General features: G+C 47.7%; 1 protein-coding gene across 1 annotated transcript in view; it reads right to left on the bottom strand.

The window, feature by feature from the left end:
- Window positions 1-5019: 5019 nt before the first annotated feature.
- Window positions 5020-26098, bottom strand: part of sh3bp5lb (SH3-binding domain protein 5-like, b) — a 44874-nt gene continuing 23795 nt past the window's right edge. Inside the window, exons 4-6 of the mRNA XM_056298808.1 lie at window positions 11721-11882; window positions 6296-6469; window positions 5020-5862 (exon numbers count right to left, since the gene is read on the bottom strand). Coding sequence (XP_056154783.1) covers window positions 5200-5862; window positions 6296-6469; window positions 11721-11882 — 999 coding nt within the window. The 3' untranslated portion in view covers window positions 5020-5199. The remainder of the gene's footprint in view (window positions 5863-6295; window positions 6470-11720; window positions 11883-26098) is intronic.

Raw genomic sequence — 26098 nt, 5'->3', positions numbered from 1 at the left:
TTCTCCTCCCTCCCTATCGAAGGCGAGTCAACGAGCTAGCAGGCTCGCTTAGCTTAGCAGCGTGTTGGGTGCACTGGCTACTGTAGGCGAATCCGGTCTTTTTCCCGACTTTATACGTAGTTTCTGTCTTCTACTTACGGATTCGTCTCGCCAAACTTCTGACACCATGTATATTGTTCTGTATTGAACCTTGGTTTTAATATCACGACGACACCGGCGACTCTGTAGTATCACGCTTACCTTTTATTCTCTTCTTCTCCAGTTACATTAACGTATGAACTTGTCTTTCCTAAAGTCTAGCGCCCCCCAGAGGCCCGACGTTCCACTACAATGCTCTCGCGCAAACTGGATCGCAAACTGGTATGAGAATGATCTCCTCCAAGGAGCCAAGGAGCATGCAGTACTGTCTGCTTGCTGGCAGCTGGTTCTGCCTGTCTGTTTCTGTGCTCCTCAGTGATATGTCACCCCCAATTAAGTTGCCTCTGCTGTTTACATGCTGTGATCATTACATGGATGGGCATCATTATCATATGTAGAAATATTTGTTTTATTCCTTACTGAGGAAGGAAATGGCTCAGGACCCAAGCTTGACATAAATGCACTTCATCTTGCTAGAGTTGTCGTCACCCTCCCCCGCCTGCCTTTCTCCCACAAGTCCCTTCCGTGACTGCTCACACCCCCATCATATGTCCCCATCACCCACTGCTGGCCCTAACATCATACACTGAGGACAACTTGCTCACTTTGACTTCACCCCTCTCTATCTTTTCTATCTTTTCACGAGTAATTATCACATCTTTCCATCCCCTCTCACTCCGCTGCTCTTCATGGTTTTTCGTCTTCCCTTTGCCAGCAGCTGGAAGTGCAGCATGGTCTCTGCACAATGGCTGGTAACTGAAGCACAGATACAGAAAGATGACTGTCTGTGATTTCTCCATGTCAGGTCTGTAAATGCCACTACTGCATGCAACATTTTTCATATTCCTCCATGTTCAGGTGTTGCTCTCTCTGCATCCAGCTGACACCACTCCTCCCACTGAACCTGCAACTTCTAAGGAACAGCAAACGACAATATATTGCTCACAAAAATATTTTGTGACCTATCTCAGACATTTGATATTAGGTCAACTGTAAACCCAGAATAAACAAAAAGGTAATGAAGTGTTGGCATAAAATAAGGGCATTACATGGGGCATCCATGCAGGGCAGGGACTCGTGTGAAAAAGCCAATATGAACTGTTGTCCAGTGTTAAAAACCCTGCTGAATGTGTTGTGCATGTGATGTGATCACACAGATATGCTCTCATGTCACAAACCCCCCAACACACACCATCACTTGTTAAATAATATTTTAATACTCTTAAATAATTTAGTTCCATAAAATGACATCTGCATGTCCAATAAGTTAAATATCACAGGCTCAGTAGTACCACACACCTCTGACTCCTGACGATTTACATCCATCTTGTCCTCTGAACAGATGAGGTATGTACCACAGGACAGCTGGAGGTGATTAACACGGGTATATTGTCCAGACTTAAGCAACCGGACAATGAACGCAACAACAAATGTAAAAACAAACAACAAAAGCAAAGGTTGGGTGAACCTATTAAGTTCCAAATCAGTTTAAATGGCCCAGGTTTATAAACGAAAGCATGTTTGATGATGCTTTTTAATTATTCTGTTTCTTCACTCTCTAAATTAAATTTCACACGTCCAGTCTGTAGAGATTGTGAAATAGGCCCCTTAGTGAAAAAAACCTTCTAGTAGTTTGTTATTTGGAGAAAAATTATTTGTTTTAGTTACTCCCTCCAATCCAAGTGTGGACTATCTGAGACCAAATTATATCTTCTAGGTGCATTCAACGACAGTAGATTCAAGCCGTTTCAAAACGATGAATCCCTCCGAATATGTTCAGTTTGGCTGACAGAATCTGATTTAAAACCCAAAGGCACTTTTGAAAGCCACTTAATTTTGTCATTGTACAGTTCAGTTACAATGAACGTGTTCTCTACATGTAACCCATCCTATTGTGTAGGAGCAGCTGCACTGGTCTATGAAGCTCATCCAATTGGAAGGAGGATTTATCAGAGTACACACGACAGATCTTGCTGAAACTAGCATGTACATGGAGAACAAAATAGGCCCCAGGACTGATCCTTTGGGGACGCCGCATTATGGAAGAAAGAAGAAAGAAAGCCGTTTTATTTTTGTCATTGTACAGGTTACAACGAAATTCATCCTCTGCATTTAACCCAGCCTATTGTATAGGAGCAGCTGTAGCACCTGGGGACCAACTCCAGTCCTTCTTTCCATTGACTTGACTTGCTCAGGGGCACAGACAGGGGTATTAACCCTAACATGCATGTCTTTTTGATGGTGGGAGGAAACCCACGCAGACACGGGGAGAACATGCAAACTCCACACAGAAAGGACCTAGGATGGCCTGGGGTTCGAACCCAGGACCTTCTTGCTGTGAGGAACAGCCCTAACCACTAAGCCACCGTGCTGCCACATCCACGCCTCGTTTTAAAATATGAGCTCAGAAAAAATATTGAAATTATTCTGCTGCCATCTATTTTGGTTTTGTGATAAGCAGAATGCAGTAAGACTTCATTTAATACAAGGATAGAGAGCTAGCGTGGACTTAGAAGACTGGTTCCATTTTTTGAAGAGTCTTTATATATCATTTGTTTGGTTTGCGTCCCTGAAGTAATGTGCAAAGAATTTTCTGTTAAGCTGTGGCCTTGAAAAGCTTTTGTCTTGATTAGGAGACACAGGTGTGTAACTGCTTGGTTGGAACAAACACCTTCACCCACACCAGCCCTTTCTGGATAAGACTGCCCACCCCTGCCATATACCTTTCTAAAGCACCAGTAGTATACTGGAAAGAACAGAAGCCGTGACTTGAATCCCATGTCAGCAACCTGTCTGTTCTGTTTCATTGTACACAGGTTAGTCAGAGTCAGTGTTGATGAGAAGAAGCAGTGTACTTTTAACAGTTATTTGGGTAGAGAAGGGGAATACGTGAGAGCACGCGGACTATCGCATAAGACCATAAGAACTGTGAGACTTTAGCTTCCTTTTGTGCTTACTGCATTTACTTAGTGTGGGAGTTGGGAAAGTTGCATTAAAAAATATACTAAAGTCCTTCACATGCTGAAGGCCTAACCTGTAACCTGCGTAGTCTACTGTGTGCTACTGAACCACCCAGAGGGCAAAGCATAGAGATGCTTTACGAGCCAAGGGGCAGAATACAAATGCTTATTTTTTGATTTATCAACATTTTTGACTACCTCTCAGCATTGGCAACGTGTCCCACATTGTCCCACATAAACACACTCTGTCCCATGTTTGGCTTGTTGGGATGTGGTCACCCTACTGGTGAGTAATAGACCTTTTTCACAAGCATGGCTGACGTACTTCCACTTCAGAGTAGGGTGAAGATAAGTTCTTAAAAAGCCAACTTTTAGTCACCTTCGATTCTGTCTTTGATCGCTTATTTTGGGTTTCAGCAAACACAATACAGGTGCTGTCGTTGATATGTCTAATTTGTAAGACAATCATCAGAATCAGAACCAGAATATTTTATTCATTCCCGAGGGGAAATTGGGTCCCATAACAGACACTCACACGCTAGCAGGGGCGGATCTACAGGGTGGCAACAGGGGTAGCAGCTGCCACCTCTGGGACACAGTCTTGCCACCCCTGTTGCCACCCCATTTATAAATCAGATAATATGTCTTTAACGTATATTTTATGTACATGCATGGTGAAGGTCAATGAGACCCGCACCAAACTCATCTCAAACAGAAGTCGCCGATTTAGAATCCCCCTCCCCCTCACAGGCGTGGATCTACAGGGTGGCAAGGGGTGGCAGCTGCCACCTCTGGGACACAGTCTTGCCACCCCAGGAAAAAATCTCTAGATCCACCACTGCACGCTAGTAAAGAAAAACTAAAAACTAATAAGATACGAAATAAGAAAAACAGAAACAGGGCATCTGGGTAGCGTGGCGGTCTATTCTGTTGCCTACCAACACGGGGATCGCTGGTTCGAATCCCCGTGTTACCTCCGGCTTGGTCAGGCGTCCCTACAGACACAATTGGCCGTGTCTGCGGGTGGGAAGCCGGTTGTGGGCATGTGTCCTGCTTGCTGCACTAGCGCCTCCTCTGGTCGGTCGGGGCACCTGTTTGGGGTATACTATCTAGACTATCTATACTGCACTACCGCAGCACAAAACAAAACACCCGACAACTGCACGACTTAAAACAAGGTGAGTTGATCGAGGGGCAGAAAATGCTGACAGTCTGGAACTATCATCAGCCGTCATTAGCAGCCAGCATTTGGTCAAATCAGTGTTTCATAGACAAGCAGTCATCTGACAACAGAAACACAGATATGTCAAGAACAACACCGGTTGTGTGTTACACACTTTGTGAAAACAGGAAATAGGGGACCGCAGACAGAATCGAAGACATCAGAAAGTAGTTCTCCTTACGTTGTGGGCAAGGGAGAGAACGGGTCTTTACCCCTGGATGACGAAGTAGAAGAACGTCGCTTATTTTTGTGAAAAGGGTCTATAACCCTGAAGCAAAACGTGTTTGTTCTTCCCAAAGGGAAAAGACAAAATAATCAGTGGCAAGTTAACACAGAAAAATAAACTTTTCAAAACCGTGTCAGAAGCATGAAAAAACAAGCATCGCCTTGATTTCCACTGATGATTAATATACGCAGGACAAATGTTTAGAGGTCAATACTCTGCGCAGTCTTCCTTGTTTCTGCTTTATATTGATTACTGGATTCTGCTACTCTTGTCATTTCCTGGCACACATATGCCAAACTGGGTCACGCAACGGACAGGATCAGTACTTGGAAACCACAAGTCCAGATTCCATAGTCTCCCTCTTCCATTCTTTTGTCTTTGCTCTCGTATTGTGATTTATTAGTTTGGGCTCAGTTTACCCCGTCCAGTTCCCTCCCTTCCACCCCTCCCTTCCACCCCTAACTGCAGCGTCACCATAAGTCTGTCACTCAACATCCACATGCGACATTTGAAATTCTGGAGAGCGGCTCTGCGACGCCTCACCCATAGCTCTTTCTGGCTCACCTAGAAGTTCCTCTCTGATTCCTCATCATTCTTTCTGAAGTATTCCTTCATCCTCAGTCGTATCATGACTTGTACTCTCCAGCTGACTCTCATAAGCTAACGCTTCTATGGTGCTGCTTGACAAAGCTGTCCTGTCTCTCTCTCTCCCTGGCTCCCCTCTCCTCAATTACTCTGTCAGGTAACAGGATGCTGACCACTTCCCTTGCTGCTACCCTCATCGTCGACTTCGTGGTCCTGCAACCACCGCTGTTTTCAGCTAAGAAAACCCACTCCCTCTCCCTGTCCCAGTCCTCCCCCACCAGGCTCCCCATATCGCTGAGCTTGCCAAGATGTTCCACAGAGTCACACTTCTCCAAGTCGGAGGCAATGGTTTGCAGGCTGATGACCGACATGGAGTCTGATCCCGACTGCTCAGCTTCCAGCCTCTCCTTCTGACCCCAGCCAGACTCCCAGTGCCTCTTTACCCACTGTCTGGTCTTATCTCCATCTGCCCAGTCGCTTTCTAACCCTGCAGCCGCTATACCTCCGCAGCTACTGATATGAGCTCCAACCGCGGCTCTGACCTCGGCCTCAGCGCCCACCGGGGAGCTGCGTCCCCCACAGGCAGAAGGTCGTCCCCTGCTTGCACGGATGTGACCTCTCTGGGCATGGATCTGCTCACTGATCTGCTCCAGGTTACGCAGGGCAACAGAATAGCGAGTTTTGACTTTGGCCACTCGCTCTTCCAGTTGCACCACCTTGGTCTTGTGTTCCTGCATAGACATAATAATGAGTTGTTAGAGAATGGTTGTAATTTGGCAAAGTATTTCTAAAATATGCTAGATCATGTGAAAAAGCAAACATTAAAATGCATTGAGGCAACACTGCATATTTTTTAGTAAATTAATAGGATCTGGAATGATCATTTATTTGCACACAGGAAATGGTGCTCGCTTTATGGCATGATGAAACTGAGTGCGGGCCAAATCAATGGCTTTGATCTAAGAGGTTTCAGCAAAATACGTGTGGTCCATTGTTGAAGAAAAAACATCTAAAACCCCATTTTCATTTGTCATCATGCCTCGTAGTGAGCGTCAGCTCCAGTGCACAAAGACACAATCAGGTCTTGATCACTAAATTACTTAAAAAATGACACAATGTTGATCTAAGAGCTTGTAAACACGATAAAATATTTCTGGTACATACCTCCAGAATATGGTTGAACTGTGCCTTAAGCTCAAAGTAAGGTTTTGATTTGAGGATGACCTTCTTGAGAGATTTCTGGAGGATCTGGACACGTGCCTCGGCGTTCTGGCACAGCTGGGTGACACGTTGGTGCTCACACTCACTCCGTAGGCGCTCCTCCTCTGCCTCATTCACCTGGCAAGCACAGCAAATAAAAACCTGAATCCATGCAGCATGCCCGAATACGAGCACCATGCAGAAGGCACATCCACTCATGACATCCACTGCTGCTAACCACCAGTCTGGCACACAGCCACAGCTGAACTCTGCATGCACTTTTATCCATCCCCATAAATCTGTGAAACTTTAAGGTTTGATTCAGGAACAACTCCTTCACACAGGCAACTCAAAGTACTATGCCTCTGGCAGCACGAGAACACTAACTGTCGGTTTGGTGAGTGGTGTCACTGTTCCGCCCCGAACATGTTTTATATGTGAGAGACGCTAAGCTGACTGCTGAAATAGGTTTTGTATAGTATATGCATGAATGATTGTGGAGCTTTTAGTGTGACAGGGGAAAACAGGAAGTAGGAAGAACTGTGCACTGTGAAAAAGCATGGTTGCATCTTCAAAGTTCCTCATGTCTAATCCAAATGAATTCATTGTGTGTCGCTCTCGGAAAGAAGTGGCTGTAAGTGTTAAATGTTCTTTACATGCTGAATAATTGATAGTGGTGCGTTTTATGGACATTTTTAAAGTTTGTATGAACATAATAGTTTAATTTATAGCCTATAAGATAACAATGCCATCATATACTTACCTGCTACTCACGTACTTGTCTATTATTTTGATGTCAGTCTTCATACTCTCCTGTTTTGTATCTGGTGGTCTACAAGGTTAATGTTAGGCTGCCCGTGTTCGCCTGTTGCACACACAGCAGTCCATTAAGGTTTGTTTTTGTTAAACAAGGTTTATCTTCAATTTTCAAAACACAATTACAAGCCCCCCCCCCCCAGACCCACACAAAATCTCCCATCCCGCCTGGCATGCCACCCGAAACATCTCATCTCATCATCAGCCGCTTCTCCGGGGTCGGGTCGCGGTGGCAGCAAGCTAAGTAGGGCACTCCAGACGTCCCTCTCCCCAGCAACACCCTCCAGCTCCTCCTGGGGGATCCCAAGGTGTTCCCAGGCCAGATTTGACATGTAGTCCCTCCAGCGAGTTCTGGGTCTCTCCCGGGGTCTCCTCCCAGTTGGACTTGCCCGGTAAACCTTCAAAGGAAGGCGCCCAGGAGGCATCCTGATCAGATGCCCGATCCACCTCAACTGGCTCCTTTCGACGTGAAGGAGCAGCGGCTCTACTCCGAGCTCCCTCCGGATGTCTGAGCTCCTCACCCTATCTCTAAGGCTGAGCCCAGACACCCTACGGAGGACACTCATTTCAGCCGCTTGTATCCACCATCTCACCCTTTCGGCCACTACCCAAAGCTCATGACCATAGGTGAGGGTTGGAACGAAGACTAACTGGTAAATTGAGAGCTTCTCCTTCCGGCTCAGCTCCCTCTTCACCACAACGGTCCGGTACAACGTCCGATTTAGAACCAACCCGGGTTCACGTCCCTGCTGTCCCCTGAATTTGCTACATTATGTTATATCAGAAAGACTTGTATTGAAGATTAGTCATGGAAAATTAGAATTGTGCAAGTTTTCCGTATGTATCAAGCAGCAAAATGTTGTATCATGAAATGTTTGAGTTAATTTGCCTTACTTCATATCGTACATCTTGTGATGTGACTATTACGCATGCGCACATTGCGATGACGACACTGATACGACATGTCGTGCAGCTCTACTTCTTTGTTTTTTGTTCAGGTAATAGGTTGGTTTCCGTGCAATGTCATCACAGAGATGTGTGCGCACCTAGGGGGCGGAAAGCAGCTACAGCGCAGAGATTGTACCCAAGATAGAGCTCAGATACAGCTGCACAAACCGCCAAAAAGATGGGTGGAAAATGTTCATCCTCTTTTGAGAGGTAACAAAGCGGTTTTGCCCCCTGGCTGCGCACGCACCCAGTAATGTTTGTAAACAGGAAACCCGTCTATGGTAACCACAGTTGGTATAGTCATATAGCCCAGATATCCAGCAACAGCCACCACCACTTTTCTTCCAAGTTGTGTCCACTTGTCGTCTCCACCACAGAAGGTCCGCCTCTCGGTTCATTTGATTGGACAATGGGAAAAAAACACAAATGACGTCGTGCGCTTTTCTGCTCTGAGTTTAAGTTTATAAACTCAAAGGGAGGCTTAAATTTCTTAGCTTTTGCAATCCTAAACCACACATTCAAAATAAACTGGATCAAGTCCTATTTAAAGAATCCTGCCTCTATTTGGAACATCTTTCCTCATTACATATTTTCAAAACTTGCTGGTCTTCATTTTATTCTTCTTTATAATTATAATGTTGATAAAATCCCTGTGAAACTTTCGGCATCCCATAAACAGATACTTCTCTCGTGAGTTTATCTACAAACACCATTTTTCACCACAAATTTTTCTTTTGTAACAACAAATATATACTTTATAAAAACAAATCTTTGTTTTTGCAGAACTGGTATGACAACAGAATAATGTTGGTGGGTCAGCTCTTCAACAAGGAAGGTCCTTTACTGAAATATGAAGAGTTCAACTTTAAATTTAAACTTGCTGCCTCACCTAAAGAACATGCTGTCGTTTCTGGTGCTGTTTCTACTGGAGTTTGTATGTTCTTTAAAAACTCTTCCTCTGTGGATTTAGATACTCTTTAACAACGCTTCCTCTGTGGTTTTAGATGCTCTTTAAAAACTCTTCCTCTGTGGATTTAGATGCTCTTTAAAAACTCTTCCTCTGTGGATTTAGATGCTCTTTAAGAACGCTTCCTCTGTGGATTTAGATGCTCTTTAAAAACTCTTCCTCTGTGGATTTAGATGATCTTTAAAAACGCTTCCTCTGTGAATTTAGATGCTCTTTAAAAACTCTTCCTCTGTGGTTTTAGATGCTCTTTAAAAACTTCCTCTGTGGATTTAGATGCTCTTTAAAAACGCTTCCTCTGTGGATTTAGATGCTCTTTAAAAACGCTTCCTCTGGTTTTAGATGCTCTTAAAAACACTTCCTCTGTGGATTTAGATGCTCTTTAAAAACTCTTCCTCTGTGGATTTAGATGCTCTTGAAAAACTCTTCTTCTGTGGTTTTAGATGCTCTTTAAAAACGCTTCCTCTGGATTTAGATGCTCTTGAAAAACTCTTCCTCTGTGGTTTTAGATGCTCTTGAAAAACTTCCTCTGTGGATTTAGATGCTCTTTAAAAACGCTTCCTCTGGTTTTAGATGCTCTTAAAAACGCTTCCTCTGTGGATTTAGATGCTCTTTAAAAACTCTTCCTCTGTGGATTTAGATGCTCTTTAAAACTCTTCCTCTGTGGATTTAGATGCTCTTTAAAAACGCTTCCTCTGTGGATTTAGATGCTCTTTAAAAACTCTTCCTCTGTGGATTTAGATGCTCTTTAAAAACGCTTCCTCTGTGAATTTAGATGCTCATTAAAAACGATTCCTCTGTGGTTTTAGATGCTCTTTAAAAACTCTTCCTCTGTGGATTTAGATGCTCTTTAAAAACGCTTCCTCTGTGGATTTAGATGCTCTTTAAAAACTGTTCCTCTGTGGATTTAGATGCTCTTGAAAAACTCTTCTTCTGTGGTTTTAGATGCTCTTTAAAAACGCTTCCTCTGGATTTAGATGCTCTTGAAAAACTCTTCCTCTGTGGTTTTAGATGCTCTTGAAAAACTCTTCCTATGTGGATTTAGATGCTCTTTAAAAACGCTTCCTCTGGTTTTAGATGCTCTTAAAAACGCTTCCTCTGTGGATTTAGATGCTCTTTAAAAACTCTTCCTCTGTGGATTTAGATGCTCTTTAAAACTCTTCCTCTGTGGATTTAGATGCTCTTTAAAAACGCTTCCTCTGTGGATTTAGATGCTCTTTAAAAACTCTTCCTCTGTGGATTTAGATGCTCTTTAAAAACGCTTCCTCTGTGAATTTAGATGCTCATTAAAAACGATTCCTCTGTGGTTTTAGATGCTCTTTAAAAACTCTTCCTCTGTGGATTTAGATGCTCTTTAAAAACGCTTCCTCTGTGGTTTTAGATGCTCTTTAAAAACTCTTCCTCTGTGGATTTAGATGCTCTTTAAAAACGCTTCCTCTGTGGATTTATATCCTCTTTGAAAACGCTTCCTCTGTGGATTTAACTGTAGTGCTATTGACAGTGCTATTGACAATGGCATATTTTTTGCAATTCGTTACATCCACAATGAGGACGCTCACCCTCATAATTGTGGATGTAACTAATAGCAAAAAATATGCCATTGTCAATAGCACGCGCCAACAAACAGGAAACTGGTATGACTGCTGCAGTAGAAACCGGAAGTCAGTGGACTACAATTATGCACAGAGTGGTCAACACGTGGTTACACTGAAACACACGTGAGTGACATCTAGCGTAGGAGAATTCTGTCCGCCGGTGGCAGGCGGAGCTACGACACCATAAACGATCGTCTAGTAATGAAGTTCGCTTCAGAGGCCGACAGTTTCCATGACAACACACTGACCCGTAGACCTCCATTGCCACGTAAATGCAAAGATGTACCCCGTAGTTATTTTAAAATTATAAAGGAAAAATGCAGTTTGCTTGTTTATTGGTGATGAGTTTGTTTGGAAATGAAATCACGTCAGATTTATTAAGTAATGCATAAGTCATCGTTCCAGCTTCTCTAAAACATCCAGATTTTTTTATGGTCATACTGTACCCGGTAATAATACCATAGGTACCCAGTGGTTAGATAATAACTACAGTATAAATTCTCTCATGGCCTGTAATAACGGAATAGGTACCCAGTAGTAAATAACTACAGTATAAGTTCTTTGTGAGATCCTGAATTGTTTCACCCTTATTCCATAACGTCCCATCTTGTTCCCCAGTACCTACATGTATGTATTGGTACACATTGTACTGGTACAAAAGATATTACATCATAACTCTGGAGTAATTACGCTGTGCATTGTGGGCAGCAGCATTACCAGGCTCTATAACGAGTGCTTTGGAGGGTAAATGAGTGTGTGAATGAGTACATTCAACCTTGATCTCAAAGTAAGTGCCCATTAATCACTGATGATTATTGACAGCAAACACTACCCCCCCTGGTGGTCTAAGAGCTCTCGTGCAACATACCAAACAGCTCGCCCGGGCACCTGAAACTTGCATCTCTACTTCACACTTGGAGATTTGGTACCTGCAGCGACCCATTTTATATCAACGTTGCAGTTTGATGTGGAAAATGAACTCTCTTTGGTCACACCATGAAGATCATACCTAACTTGACCTTTCTTTCCGGTCTTTGGATGGACACACAAGTGCTCCAGTATCTACCTTGGCTGTTGCGTGGTTGAGCATCTCCTGCCAGGTGGGGTCCAGGGTGTTTCTGTCTGCCAGGAGGCCCTGTTCCGCAACATACACCATCTCTCTGGCAGCCGTGTGCATGGAAACAGCCCTCTCATACCTCAGAGCCGCCTTCTGGGTCTCCTGCTGGGCCTAGGAGTGACAACAACCAACAGCGGCAGAGTTCACATCACATCACATCACATCACATCACAGCATGTCACCTCACATCACATCACAGCATGTCACGCCACGTCACGCCACGCCACGTCATGTCATGTCACGTCACGGCACATCACATCACGCCACGCCACATCACGTCATGCCACGCCACATCACGCCACGCCACATCACGTCATGCCACGTCATACCACATCACGTCACGCCACGTCACGCCACATCACGTCACGCCACGTCACGCCACATCACGTCACGCCACGTCACGCCACATCACGTCACGCCACGTCACGCCACATCACGTCACACCACGCCACATCACGCCACGTCATACCACGTCACACCACGCCACATCACGCCACATCACGTCACGCCACGTCACGCCACATCACGTCACACCACGCCACATCACGTCACGCCACGTCACGCCACATCACGCCACGCCACATCACGCCACGCCACGTCATACCACATCACATCACGTCACGCCACGTCACGCCACATCGCGTCACGTCACGCCTAGTCACGCCACATCACGCCACGCCACGCCACGCCACGTCACGTCACACCACGTCGTCACGCCACATCACGTCACACCACGCCACATCACGTCACGCCACGTCACGCCACATCACGCCACGCCACATCACGCCACGCCACGTCATACCACATCACATCACGTCACGCCACGTCACGCCACATCGCGTCACGTCACGCCTAGTCACGCCACATCACGTCACGCCACAAAACCGATCATCACAGCGGCTGAGCTGGGTCACGGTTCAAGGATGTCATTGTAGAGCCCCGTCCCTAGAAGGGATCTTCTGCATTGACTGCGTGGGTAAAATAAACACCAAGGGTTGATGGCTGCCTCCATGAAAGAAAAAGCAGACGTACAGGCATGAAAAGAAGACTGCATCCCATTCATCGGTCCCAGCACGGCACAAGACCCGTCCAGGTGAGTGTGCTGCAGGACAGTTAACAACAAAGTCTCTCACACCAACGAGGGGGGACATGGGTGAACAGTCTGTAGGTGACAGCACCAGGAGGGGCTCCACCCGCCGGGGAAGGAGACGCAAAGTCTAAGGTTGCTGGTAGGAGATTGATGGCTGCTTCGGTTCAAGCACTGTGACCGTTGTTTTGATGTGGAGCCTTGACACAAAAGCCTCGCTCAGTAGATCTTACACTCTTATATCTACCGGGGGGGGTGGGGGGGGGGTTACCTTTCCTCCCTTTTCCTCCCCGACCAACCGGAGGAGGCGCTAGTGCAGCGACCTGGACACATACCCACATCCGGCTTCCCACCCGCACACACGGCCAACTGTGTCTGTAGGGATGCCCGACCAAGCCGGAGGTAACGCGGGGATTCGAACCGGCGATTTCCGTGTAGGTAAGCAATGGAATTGGCCGCTACGCCACCCGGACGCCCCATAACACCTGGTTTGCGGGCAACATGACAAACCACAGCAAAGACGGTGGTGGCATTCTTGCCCAGGCAGTGACATGAAGACTGCTAAGTTTACACTTACTGGACTCTGCCATCCTCTTCTGATCTGAGTTATGATAATCATGCAGATGACAGTACTAACCAGTTCTCATTAAAAAGCCATTATTTGCTTAATTGCTTTCAATTATACGCCTGCTCTTAACCATCACACTTTTCATTATGACAATTACAGTTGGAGACTTATTCATCAAAATGGTAATCAAACATGACTGGCACTTGCACCCCATTCTTCGAAGGTTAAATGTTCTACGTAGTCATCAGAGCCAAACCATTCATCATCATCATCACGCATCATCATCATCATCACCATGTAAACTCTGATTGTAGCCAGTGCAAGTAAATGTTAGCTGCATGAATGGGTTGGCCACACAGCTGGTCTGACGAGGCAGAGCTCTTGTTTTCCAAATGTTGATGAACAATGGATCCCCTAACACCAGAGGAAGATAGCTGTTGGACAAAATTCTGTGGACTTGTTAGCAACAAGCGGCACTTGGTGACTGAATGCCAGAGGCCCTGGTCCCTTTCAGTGTTTTGGGATCCGTCAGTAGCTTTACTACTGACCTAAATGCAACTCTTCCTAATCTTCCTGAGTCCGTGGCACCTCTAACCACCAACATTAGACATCAAAGAGCATCCGGGTGGCATGGCGGTTTATTCCATTGCCTACCAACACGGGAATCGCCGGTTCGAATCCCCATGTCACCTCAGGCTTGGTTGGGCGTCCCTACAGACACAATTGGCCATGTCTGCGAGTGGGAAGCCGGATGTGGGTATCTGTCCTGGTCGCTGCACTAGCGCCTCCTCTGGTCGGTCGGGGCGCCTGTTCAGGGGAGAGGGGGAACTGGGGGGGAATCGCGTGATCCTCAATAGTGCTATGTCCCCCCTGGTGAAACTCCTCCCTGTCAGGTGAAAATAAGCGGCTGGCAACTAACTCCACATGTATTAGAGGAGGCGTGTGGTAGTCTGCAGCTCTCGAGCCGTCCCCGGATTGGCAGAGGGTGTGGAGCAGTGACCGGTACGGCTCGCAAGAGTGGGGTAATTGGCCAGATACAACTGGAGGGGAAAAGGGGCAAATTTTTTTTAAAAAAGAAAGAAATTCAAGATCCCTGGTTCACTGACTAGACACACGCTCTTAAACTGGCATGTAGGACTACTACTACTACTACTTTCGGCTGCTCCCATTAGGGGGCGCCACAGCAGATCATCCGTTTCCATCGCTTCCTGTCTTCTTTATCTTCCTCTGTCACACCAGCCACATGCATGTCTTCCTTCACCACATCCATAAGCCTCCTCTTTGGCCTTCCTCCTCTCCTCTTCCCTGACAGCTCCATATTCGGCATCCTTCTCCTACCCAGCATCTCTCCTCCACACATGTCCAAACCATCTCAAGCTTGTCTCTCTTGCTTTGTCTCCAAGCCGTCCAACTCCACCCACTCCACCCTGCCTGCACTCTCTTCTTCAACTCTCTCCTGCACTGCCCGTTACTTTGGACAGTTGACCCCAAGTATTTAAATTCGTATGCCTTCGTCACCTCCACTCCTTGCATCCTCGCCATTCCACTGTCCTCCCTCTCATTCATGCATAGGTATTCCGTCTTGCTCCTACTGACTTCCATTCCTCTTCTCTCCAGTGCATACCTCCACCTCTCCAGGCTCTCCTCAACCTGCACCCTACTCTTGCTACAGATCACGATGTCATCCGCGAACATCAACGTCCATGGAGACCCCTGCCTGATCTTGTCCATCAACATGTCCATCACCTTTGCAAACAAGAAAGGGCTCAGAGCCGATCCTTGATGTAATCCCACCTCCACCTTGAACCCATCTGTCATTCCAACCACACACCTCACCACTGTCACACCGCCCTCATACATATCCTGCACCACTCCTACATACTTCTCTGCAACTCCAGACTTCCTCATACAATACCACACCTCCTCTCTCGGCACCCTGTCTGCCATGTAGGAAACGAGCGGAAATGGCATATATCCAAACTTGAAGTCTTTCATCTTGCAAGGCACGAATTTGGAGAATTTATCTCAGGTCTTGTTACTCATTCTGATCAGACTGTCATTCTTGGAGATTTCAATATTCATTTGAATAACGCTGGTGATCCTCTAAGGCAGTGGTTCTCAAACTTTTTCTGTCATGCCCCCCTTTGGAGGAAGAAAAAATTTTTCATGCCCCCTGCCCGGACAAAATGGTGACAAAATGGGCCAAATTTAACTTTATTCAAATAACATCAAGATCATGAACATTCCTTTCATTTTTCTTTCAGTAATTTCTGTTGTGCAAATAACAAACGCAAGTTCCACTTCAACTTTATTAAACCTCATTTTGTGACATGTGTCACTGGATTGCTCCATCAGTCTGTGTGCTTTTTCAAAAACAGGGAAACTGAAATACAATCTTAAAAAAAACCTTTGCTAGAACAACAACAATAAAGTTCAATCTGTGCAACAAAAAAAGAACATGCAGGTATTTGGGGAAAACGATGAGTAAGTCAGTTCGTGAGAGCTCAGGTCTTATCACTGCATTAGTGCTGCAATGAGCCTGTTTTGCACTGCACATCTTTTCAAAAGGGGTCGCGGGCTTGATACTGCCACTCTCAAGTCGTGCTCCATGTTGAGCTTAGCTCTGCACTTTGTTTTAAGTGAGGCAGCAGCAGAAAAGCCCATCTCACAGAGACAGGATGTAGCGAAGGGACGCAGAATGCCCACAGCCCTCTGTCCTATGACTGGATACTTCCTCTCCACACCACGCCAGAAGTGACTCAGTGTCTGAGCTGTAAAGCTCAGCCTCAGGGTGGAGTCAGATGTTATCTCGCTGGACGGGTCCTCTTCAGCAGAGCTGAAATCAGCAGGTGCTGCTGCATTGAATAGCTCTGTCACCCAGTCATACTGAGCACTGTTGTTTGGGGAGTATTTTTGAAAGAATCCTCTCAGGGAAGAGATCTGCTTCTATGACATGAAATCACTGTGGTGGCTCCAGAATCACTGGTTTCAACAAATTCACTCAGATTCTCAAGGAAATCAGTATTTACTTGATCAAGTCGCCTGCCCCACATCTCAAGCTTTCGGGTGAATGCACTGATCTTGTCTGCCAAGCTGAGGAAACTGCTTGTCTCTGCCTTGAAGCTCAAGATTTAATTCATTCAGCTTTCCAAATTTATCGCCGGGATAACGCCAGATTCATCAGAAAGTGTTCATCACTAAACTTGCTTGCAACTTCATGCATACGTTCTTCCCCTCCAGAAACACCCGAACTTCCTCTCTGAGCTCAAAGACCCGTGACAACACTTTACCTCGTGAGAGCCACCTAGCCTCGCTGTGCAACAACACAGCTGAATGTTCAGCTCCCAACGGCCGCGCTCTCAGGGGTCTTGTTCTGATGACTGACCACGCTAACAACATGGGTCAAAACCTGGTTTAGGTCAGCGCCAGTAATGAGAGACGATATCAATGAATCACACAACGCAGATGGAAACGCGCGGCAGCGGCAATTTAATTGAAACAGGAAGAACAACCCAGACTGCCCCGCAGGCAGACCGGAAGGGAGGCTTGGTAACTATAGCAACCACAACCACTACTGGCGTCACCCCTTTTTTTTTTCAAAAGAAAGACCCCCCCTTCACACAGTACAACAATAACACCACAGAACACCGGGCAACATCACAGCTCAGGCTGTATAACTAAACCTGTAAGGTAAGACAAAACATTATCACCAGTACACACAAACAACTGGCCTAAAGTACAAAGTCCTGTAAATGCCGCGGCAAGCACCGGAGACGCTCCGAGCGTCGAGGTGCAGCATCAGGTGCAAGAGCAGGCACACACTCGCCAGGGGAGCTTCCCCCCCCCCCCCCAGGCTCGACCTCGACGGGAGGAACAGTCTCATCCTACAGCCTCATATCGTTATCACAAGGCAGGCAAGGTGCAGGTGGGGGCTCGGCAATGGCTGGCGGTATGCCAGGGCAGTGCGGGGCAGAGTTGTCCAAGTCCTCATCAGACGCGAAATCGTCCGCGAGGGGTTCAGAGGCTGTAGAGGGACCTTCCACTTTGTAGCAGGCCCCCAGCCTGACCCTGTAGGAGGTGCGACAGAGTTGAGACTCCGTGAACGTCTGGATATTGCACCATGAACCATCCACGCTCGTGACGAGGTACCTGTCACGGGCCTTTGACTTATTCCGGTCACCATACCGGTACACCAGTTCACCAGGTCGAATGGCAGGAGGCTGGTGGCAGCCGCTGGAGACATGTTGCACAGCAGAGTCCATATCCAACGCGTAGAAGTAGCGTTGCACACCTGTCTTCAACTGGGTGCCGGTGGGGTGATCGAGCTTGATATAGAGAGAGGTCAGTAGGCAATCGAGGACAGATGGAGGCACAACGATGCAGTCCGTTGAGGCTGCGAGGGGTGTGTGGCGGTGAACAACTAGGAGGCCATCCTTAGCCACTGTGGTGATGTTCAGGTAATGTTTCACATCACGAATGTTAGTCAGCTTCTTGGATGGACGCGTACCCTGACGGAGGTGAGCGCGGGTCCGTCTGAGGTCAGAGCATCCTGCCTGTATGGCAAGCCAGGTCGACATGTTGGTGAAGGGCAGAGGTAGGACAGGTCCCATGTTCACCCTGGCCTGGAATGGACCCACAGCGTCGTTATATCCTTCAAAGTGGGGATCAAACACTACATCAAACTCTCTATGCAGGGCGCGGAACTCATCTCTGATGTCAGCGGGCATGATGTTATCTGGGTCCAGAGCAACAAGGTCAGAGGACAAGGCTGACATGGTCATCGGGGCCAGTTTGGGGGGGATCAGCTGGCATGGTGGCGTCACTGAGTGACGGGACATATGTAGTGCGGACACGGCATAGGTGGTGGCTTTTCTGGACCAGCCGCAGCTCGCCAGTGAGATTTGGGACACGGATCTTCCCAGACACACCCCGTAGCAAAGTTGGGGCAGGCCACTGCTGTGTGTCAGACTGGTCACATGAGACATCGACGTGTGGTTCAACAGCCAGCTCACTGTCCACATTGCACAGCTCAGGAGGCAGCTCGAGCGCGATGTACTCCCCTGGCCACACAGTAGATTTATCCGGAGCGCGGAGCACGTGCGCGCCGTATGGCATGCCTGTCCATTGGTGTTTGGAGGGTGTCGTAGCGGTATATATCCTTGCCCAAGCAGATGTAGTGTTTGGCTGGTCTGACGGAGACGTCGTTCTTTTCCATAAAGGGAATTCCAGCCAGGATGTCAGAGTCGGGATTCTCAACGACGAGGCCCTCAAAATAGAGGTCATGGCCATCTCTCTGGAAGTGTGTCCGTGTCTCTCCCAATACTTTCAAAAGGTACGAGCCAGCTGCTTGGAATGCGGACTGCGTACTTCCTGTGACGGTGACGCCCAGCCTGGTCGCGCATGAGGCCCTCATCATGTTGCCTGTTGCCCCACTATCAACGGTGAGATGCACAGGGCAGTGTCCATGGAAGGCATCGAGGTAAGGGGACTGTTTGACACGTTTCACACTACTAGATGGCGCTGGCTCCCCACTAACGCACTCCTCTACCTCATCATCAGTCTCGACCTGCTCTCCCAAAACCTGGCGCGACTTTGCCATGTACATTTTATCTTGGAGGGGCAGAAAGGAACATTTGCTGAGGAAGTGATTATCAGGCCTGCCGGCACATTTACAAAGGGGACATGACCTCCTTGTCCGGACAGGGATGGATTGCTTTGACTTGGGGAGTTCAGACACAGCCCCGGTTCCTGATACGTGACACCCGGTGCACTGAAAGCCGTAATGTAGACGAATAGCTTGCCATATGCCGTCAATAGATGTGGAGTGCCTGACTATGCCGTGACGAGAGATTACAGGACAATAATTGGCTATCTGTCCCAACATTAGCTCTAACATGGCTACCTTCTGTTCTTTATTGCGACGTAGGGGCGAGGGAATATCTTCACCGTCATCTGTGAATCCCCGGACAGGGGACGTTTTAGACTTCTTCTCCCACTCCACGCCATCGAGCAGGAAGGGGGCAAACCCGGCGTCGAGCGACAGTATATAAAGCAGGTTCTGACGCCAGTTCTCAAAAGAGTTCACCGTCTCAGTCTTTGTTAAACACCACTACTTCGGTGCTCTGTGTCGCCATGCTGCCCACTTAGCTAGCACAACTGTGTCTGAGCTAGCCCAGCTGCGTCTGATGGTAGACGTAACTACCTTGTGATTCCCCTGGAAGGGCTACCGCGATTAATTCGGTAAATATCAGTACTCGGGACGTAAGTCTGGTAAGCGCTGCCACCACGCCAGTAATGACAGACGATATCAATGAATCACACAACGCAGATGGTAACGTGCGGCAGCGGCCATTTAGTTGAAACAGGAAGAACAACCCAGACTGCCCCGCAGGCAGACCGGAAGGGAGGCTTGGTAGCTATAGCAACCACAACCACTACTGGCGCAGGGCTAATCTGTCTTGATGCTAGCGCTTCTCTGTGTATGACACAGTGCATCCATTGCGCATTTGGCCACGAGACCCTCTTGATTAGTGCAATCCCTTTGTTTTCCCTGCCATGGTCTGTGCACCATCCGTGCAACGCCCTCACAGTTCTCCCATTTCAGCCCATGTTGTATCAGGTACCAGTCCAGAAGCGTGAAGAGCTCATTAGCTGTTGCTCTACTTGGGACATACCTCCAAAACAGCCAATCCTCACACAGTGACTCTGACGTGACAAAGCGAGCATAAGCCATAAACAAGCAGTCTTTATTGCTGTCAGTAGCCTCGTCCACTTGTAAGGCCAAATGTTTGTCTTTCAGTTTTTCAATGAGTTGTTCTTCAAGGTCATTTGAAATGTCACATATACGTCTTGCAACTGTGTCATTGGACAGAGGGACAGCTTTATTTTGCGGTGCTGGTCTCATGAAACATAGTTGACACCATATCTAAAGCCATGGGAAGTATGAGCTCCTCTGCTGTTGTGTGTGGTTTCTTACACTGGGCAATTCTGTGTGTGACTTTGTGTGATGCCATCGGTGCTTTGTTGTTCACTAATGAGGCTTTTACAAAGCAGTGTTCCTGCTGACGATATGCACCACATCTTCCTGAAAGAACTCGAGTGGCTTATTGACGTGACTGGGGTGTAATGTCTCTAAGTGTCTTTTTGATATGTTTGGTCTCATACTACCAGCTGCCAGAGTTTTCAGACATACAATACCAGTAGCGGACCGTGCATTTCAGACCTAAGCTTTCGGTGAGATGTCACCTCCTCATAATTACCCAAAGACAGCAGTCATATTGCCATGCTACAATGTTTTAGTGGCAAAAGTGGTTATCATCGCCACCATCAAGTTATTTGACACTTTTCACTTTCACAACAGCGACATCGTGTGGCGACATGGTGTAACGTACAGCCTTACTGGAGGTAATCCCGCTGGGCATATTACGCTATCAAGAAACTCAACAAACACATCCCAGCCGGACCGCTGGGCATAAAAACAGCAGCTAGAAGAGGGGGAAAGTAGCTAGCTAATGAGAAAGCATGGCTACCGCGACGATTGGCACGCTGGCGGCGTTTGATGCGCAAAATCAGACGTGGGAAGAGTACTGTGAAATACTAGATCCGTTTTTTGCGGCGAATGCGATTGACGATGGAGATAGACAGAGAGAGCTATCCTCATAAGTGTCGTGGGGGCATCGACATACAGTCTGATGCGTAGTCTCCTGAAACCAGGGAAGCCGAAAGACAAGACCTACCAGCAACTTGTAATGCTGATGAAGAATCACTTTGATCCAAAGCCAAGCGAAATAGTGCAGAGGTACAAGTTTGACTCGCGCAACCGCAAGTCTGCGGAAGCAGTGATGGACTATGTAGCAGAGCTGCGCCAGCTCGCACACGATTGCAACTACGGTGACACCTTACAGCAACGGCTGAGAGATCGGATCGTCTGCGGAATCAACGATGACCGGATCCAGAGACGTCTCCTGTCAGAAGCGCGTCTAACCTTTGAAAAAGCCCTGTCCATTGCCGTGGCAGCAGAGGCAGCAAACAAGAATGCTCAAGATTTGCAACACCCAAAGGGGACGGAGAAGTGCAGGTATGTACAGAAAGGCACACCGGAGGCTCAGACTTCCAAAGAGACTAATAATAAAGAGTGTTATAGATGTAAGGGAACCAGACATACAGCAGCTGAATGTAAGTTTACGCAGGAGAAATGTCATGCTTGTGGTAAAGTAGGGCATCTTGCCAAAGCCTGTCGTAATCAGAGTAGCAAAGGGCCTATTGATAAGAAAGAAAAGAAGCAGAGCTCACACCACCGTTCTCATAAAGTACAGGAGAACCAGAGTCAGTGTAGTGATAGCTTAGAAGAAGACACATACACAGAGACCTCATACAGTATGACTTTCAGGTTAGGAAAGATGAGCGAGTTGCACTTGAGAAAAGTAGACCCTTACTTGGTGAATATGAAAGTGAATGGTAGAGAGGTTAGCTTTGAGATAGATACAAGCTTCAGTCTCACGGTAGTAAATGAAACACACCTTCCAGATGATATGTGAAGAGAAGAGTGGTCTATCTCTTGAGCCCGTCAAAATCAAGTTAGAGACTTATACAGGCGACCCAGTCAAGGTGATAGGGGCAGCACAGATGAAGGTAGTGTACCAGCAGCAAAGACAGAAGCTACCGCTCATAGTAGTGAAAGGAAAGGGTCCCAACCTGCTAGGTGGAGGCTGGTTGGAGGAGATACCGCTCAAGTGGGAAGAAATAAAGAGCAGCCACAAAGCAAGAGAGCTGAAACACATGAAAGCGACAGAGAACGCCCCACAGACAGAAAAGAAGACAACAGTGCAGCAAGTGTTAGGTAATCACGAAGAGGTTTTCAAAGACGAACTTGGTACTTTGAAAGGTGCTAAAGCCACCATCCATGTGAAAGCTGATGCTGTCCCACGATTCTTCCGCCCGCGGTCTGTCCCCTATGCTATGCGAGCAAAGGTGGATGAAGAAATAGACAGACTGATGAAAGACGGCATAATCACTCCAGTAAAATGCTCAGACTGGGCAGCGCCAGTGGTCCCTATTATCAAACCCGGGGGAACCGTCAGACTGTGTGGAGACTACAAGCTTACCGTAAACACTGTCTCCTCACTCGAACAGTATCCAATTCCTAGAGTGGAAGATCTCTTCACAGCACTATCCGGGGGTAAACAGTTCTCTAAATTAGATATGAGTCATGCATATGTAACGGGGGCAGTCCTATGCTGTTCTGTGCTGGTCAGTCTGCTGCATGCCCGTCACTCTCATCATTAGCTCTGCGTTGTGTTCTAGTTGGGTGGGGCCCCAGGTGTTGTGGGGGGCCCTCAGTCTCTCATCATCATCATCATCATCATCATGATCAAGGAAGGAGCGGGGACACACAGGACTCTATTTGGCCCACCTTGCCATTTATTTTGGTTTCAAACCCTTCGACAACCGTCCAGTCCTCCAGCGGGAGCGGTGTTTCTTACGGACGTGGGGGTCGAAGTTCAACCACTGCCCGGACTCCACTCGTGTGCGTTAGAAGTAGAAACCGTCCACGGGACTCCGATGTAAGAAAGGATAAACAAGTATTTTATCCCACAGCTTGCAGTATCTTCTTACAGGGATACTCAAGGTTACGTTCTCCTCAACCAGCAAAACTGTCCCACGGTAGGAAACACGTGTGGCTCGGCTCGATTGCTGCTTGAGACTCCTCCCACAAAACAAAAATGGCCTCTCCCGCGTTCCCTCTTCCGTGTACCCACAAGACCTCTCTCCTAAAGCGACAGTACACGTATATGACGGTCGTTGGAAAACATACATAAAAGTAAATAATGACATAAAATAAAATGTAGTAAACACAAATAACAGCACACAGACAGGATTTGGTGATATTTCATACTCAAACAAAATAAAATAAAAACATTAATTTTAACCTGGTTACATTCACCCCTCCTGAAATTCACCAACATCCTGACAGCAGGATAAAAAGAGAAAGAGGAAAGGAAAAGCCCATCACTGACTACTGGCACAAGTGAAAAGAAGGACCTAGTCCTCCAGTCAACTTAGGAGCTACCTCGGTTACGAGGTTCAGAAAATAATGAGGTTGATCAAGTCTCAGAATTCCCTTAGATCAATGTGACGCCTGATACGCCACACCATGCACTTGGCCCAAAACAACCCTGTCTGATAGACACCTAATAACTCACATTAAACTAGTTTGAATGACTCCAACCTCCATCAAAGTTCAAACCCTCACACTCCGTAGAAATGGCATCTGAGCCATAGATTCTATTAACCTGTTCACTGACCTCACCACCCTCCCTGTGCGTGTCCTAACCCGACCATCGCTCTCTACTTGTGTGCGTGAGACAGTGCGAGCTGCAACATCTGTATCGAGTGAGTGTGGTGCTTCTGTGTGCGAATCAGTGTGAGATATAACACCAACATCGAGTGAGTGTGATGCCTCTATGTGTGGTGCATGTGTGTTGTGTGGTGCGTGTGTGTTGGGTGGAGTCTGAGCAGTGGCCCCCACAGGACTGACTACCAGACTAGACGGAATGAACTCTTCCGCTTCTGCCCACTCAGATCTAGGCGAGTCTCCAAGTTATGAGACTGCTAGCCCCACTGCATCCCCTGAGACCGTCAGGCCATCTGCACTGTCCTCCTCATCGGACTCTGCGCAGTCAAGCAACTGACTGGTTGTACTGGACTCCTCACCCTGATCTAACTCAGGTAGGGGCAAGAAGTTGACCTCCAACAAACGGTTCCTGTGCACCACTCTGGTGTGCCCCTCTGCATCCTGAATCTTGTAGACGTGGATATTGGGGTTGACACCGACAACCGTGTACACTCCGTTCTCCCATTTGTCAGCCAACTTTCTCTTCCCTCGCTCACTCTGGTTCGCAACCAAGACACGATCCCCGACAGACAGGACAGTGCCCTTGGCGTGTCTGTTGTACTGTCGCGCCTGATGCTGCTGCTCAGCCGTGGAGTGCTTCTGAGCGATCTCCATTGCACTCCTTAGACAGGAAAGCAGAGACTGAGCATAAGAGTCATAGTCAACAACGTGAGGATCATGCAAAACCTGCCTGAACATAACATCCACCGGCAGTCTTGGGACACGCCCATACATCAGGAAGAAAGGTGCATAACCCGTGGTCTCGTGAACAGTGGCATTGTACGCGAGCGTGAGAGAATGGATCTGCTGAGGCCACTGTTGCTTCTGTTGAAGCGGAAGGGAACGGAGCATATTCCCCATCGTGCGATTAAAACGCTCTGTCCCGCCATTACCCATAGGATGGTAGGCCGTCGTGTGGGACTTCGCTACACCCGCCAACTTGAGAAGCTCTGCAATCAGGTTGCTCTCAAAGTTTGTGCCCTGGTCAGAATGTATTCTCTCCGGAAACCCGTAAACACAGAATACATGATCCCAGAGTTTCTTGGCGACCTGCTTCGCTGTCTGATTGGTGCAGGGGAACGCGTGAGCAAGCTTAGTGAAGTGGTCAGTAACCACTAGGACATCGACCGACCGCTGCTTACTGTCCTCAGCGGACCAGAAATCCATACACACAAGCTGCATCGGTGCGGAAGTTTTAATGCTCTCCAGGGGCGCGCAAGCAGCTGGCTCTGGGGTCTTCCCAAACACACATCTCCGACAGCATCTGACATATGCTCTGATATCCCTCTCCATGTCAGGCCAATAAAAACGCTGCCTTGCAAGAGAGAGAGTACGGTCCTGGCCCTGATGACCAGCGTGATCGTGGATGCCAGACAGTGCCTTGTCTTTCAGACTCAGAGGTAAAACATACTGAGACCTCCTCTGCTTGGACACTGGGTCCTTTGTCACCCTGTACAAGACACCATCATTGACTTCCAACTTCTCCCACTGTTTCAACAGCCTGAGGACCTTCTGGTCAGCACCATGCCTCTCACGCCTCGATGGCCGCTTCCGAACAGCGACAAAGGGCAACACCTTGGAGATGCAGGGGTCCTGCTCCTGACTCAACCTGAGCTCCTCGGTGGATAACATTGGCAGTGTATCCTGACCACCCGACAGATGCTGAACGTGCTGGACCAAACTGAGTGCTGTGAATACTGATGCATCAGGCCAGTCACATTTGGCTTGACAAAAAGCCCTGACCTCAGCTGCATCACAAGCAAACCCAGATCGCGCACTACTCAGTGTTTGGGACTGGCAACTGAGTCTGAAAACATCCTGCACAGAGTCCCCCTCAACCCCGTCGGCTTCCTGAACAAGGGCCGGGTAGGGCTCCCTAAGTAGCCTCTGACTGACGGGCTTGGAAAAAGGGTCGCGACTCAATGCATCCGCCACCACGTTTTTCTTCCCTGGCAGGTGTTTGAGATCGAAGGTGTAAGACGCCAACTTAGACACCCAGCGGATCTCACACGCGTCAAGCTTCGGCTTCGTTAGGAGATAAGTCAGCGGATTATTATCTGTCCAAACGGTGAAGCTTTGACCCTTCAGCCAGTGGCTGAACTTTTCACAAACACTCCACTTCAGCGCCATGAACTCCAGTCTATGAGCTGGATACTTCCGCTGTGAGGCACTGAGGGACTTGCTTGCAAAACCAACAGGTCTGGCCTTGGACTCTCCTCGGGGCACTTGAGACAGCACCGCGCCGAGTCCGTCCAAAGACGCATCGACCGACAAAATGA

Source organism: Lampris incognitus, chromosome 18 (genome assembly GCF_029633865.1).
Source record: "Lampris incognitus isolate fLamInc1 chromosome 18, fLamInc1.hap2, whole genome shotgun sequence".
Classification (NCBI taxonomy): domain Eukaryota; kingdom Metazoa; phylum Chordata; class Actinopteri; order Lampriformes; family Lampridae; genus Lampris; species Lampris incognitus.
The sequence above is the reverse complement of the archived record's forward strand: the minus strand, read 5'-3'. Positions and strand labels throughout refer to the sequence as shown.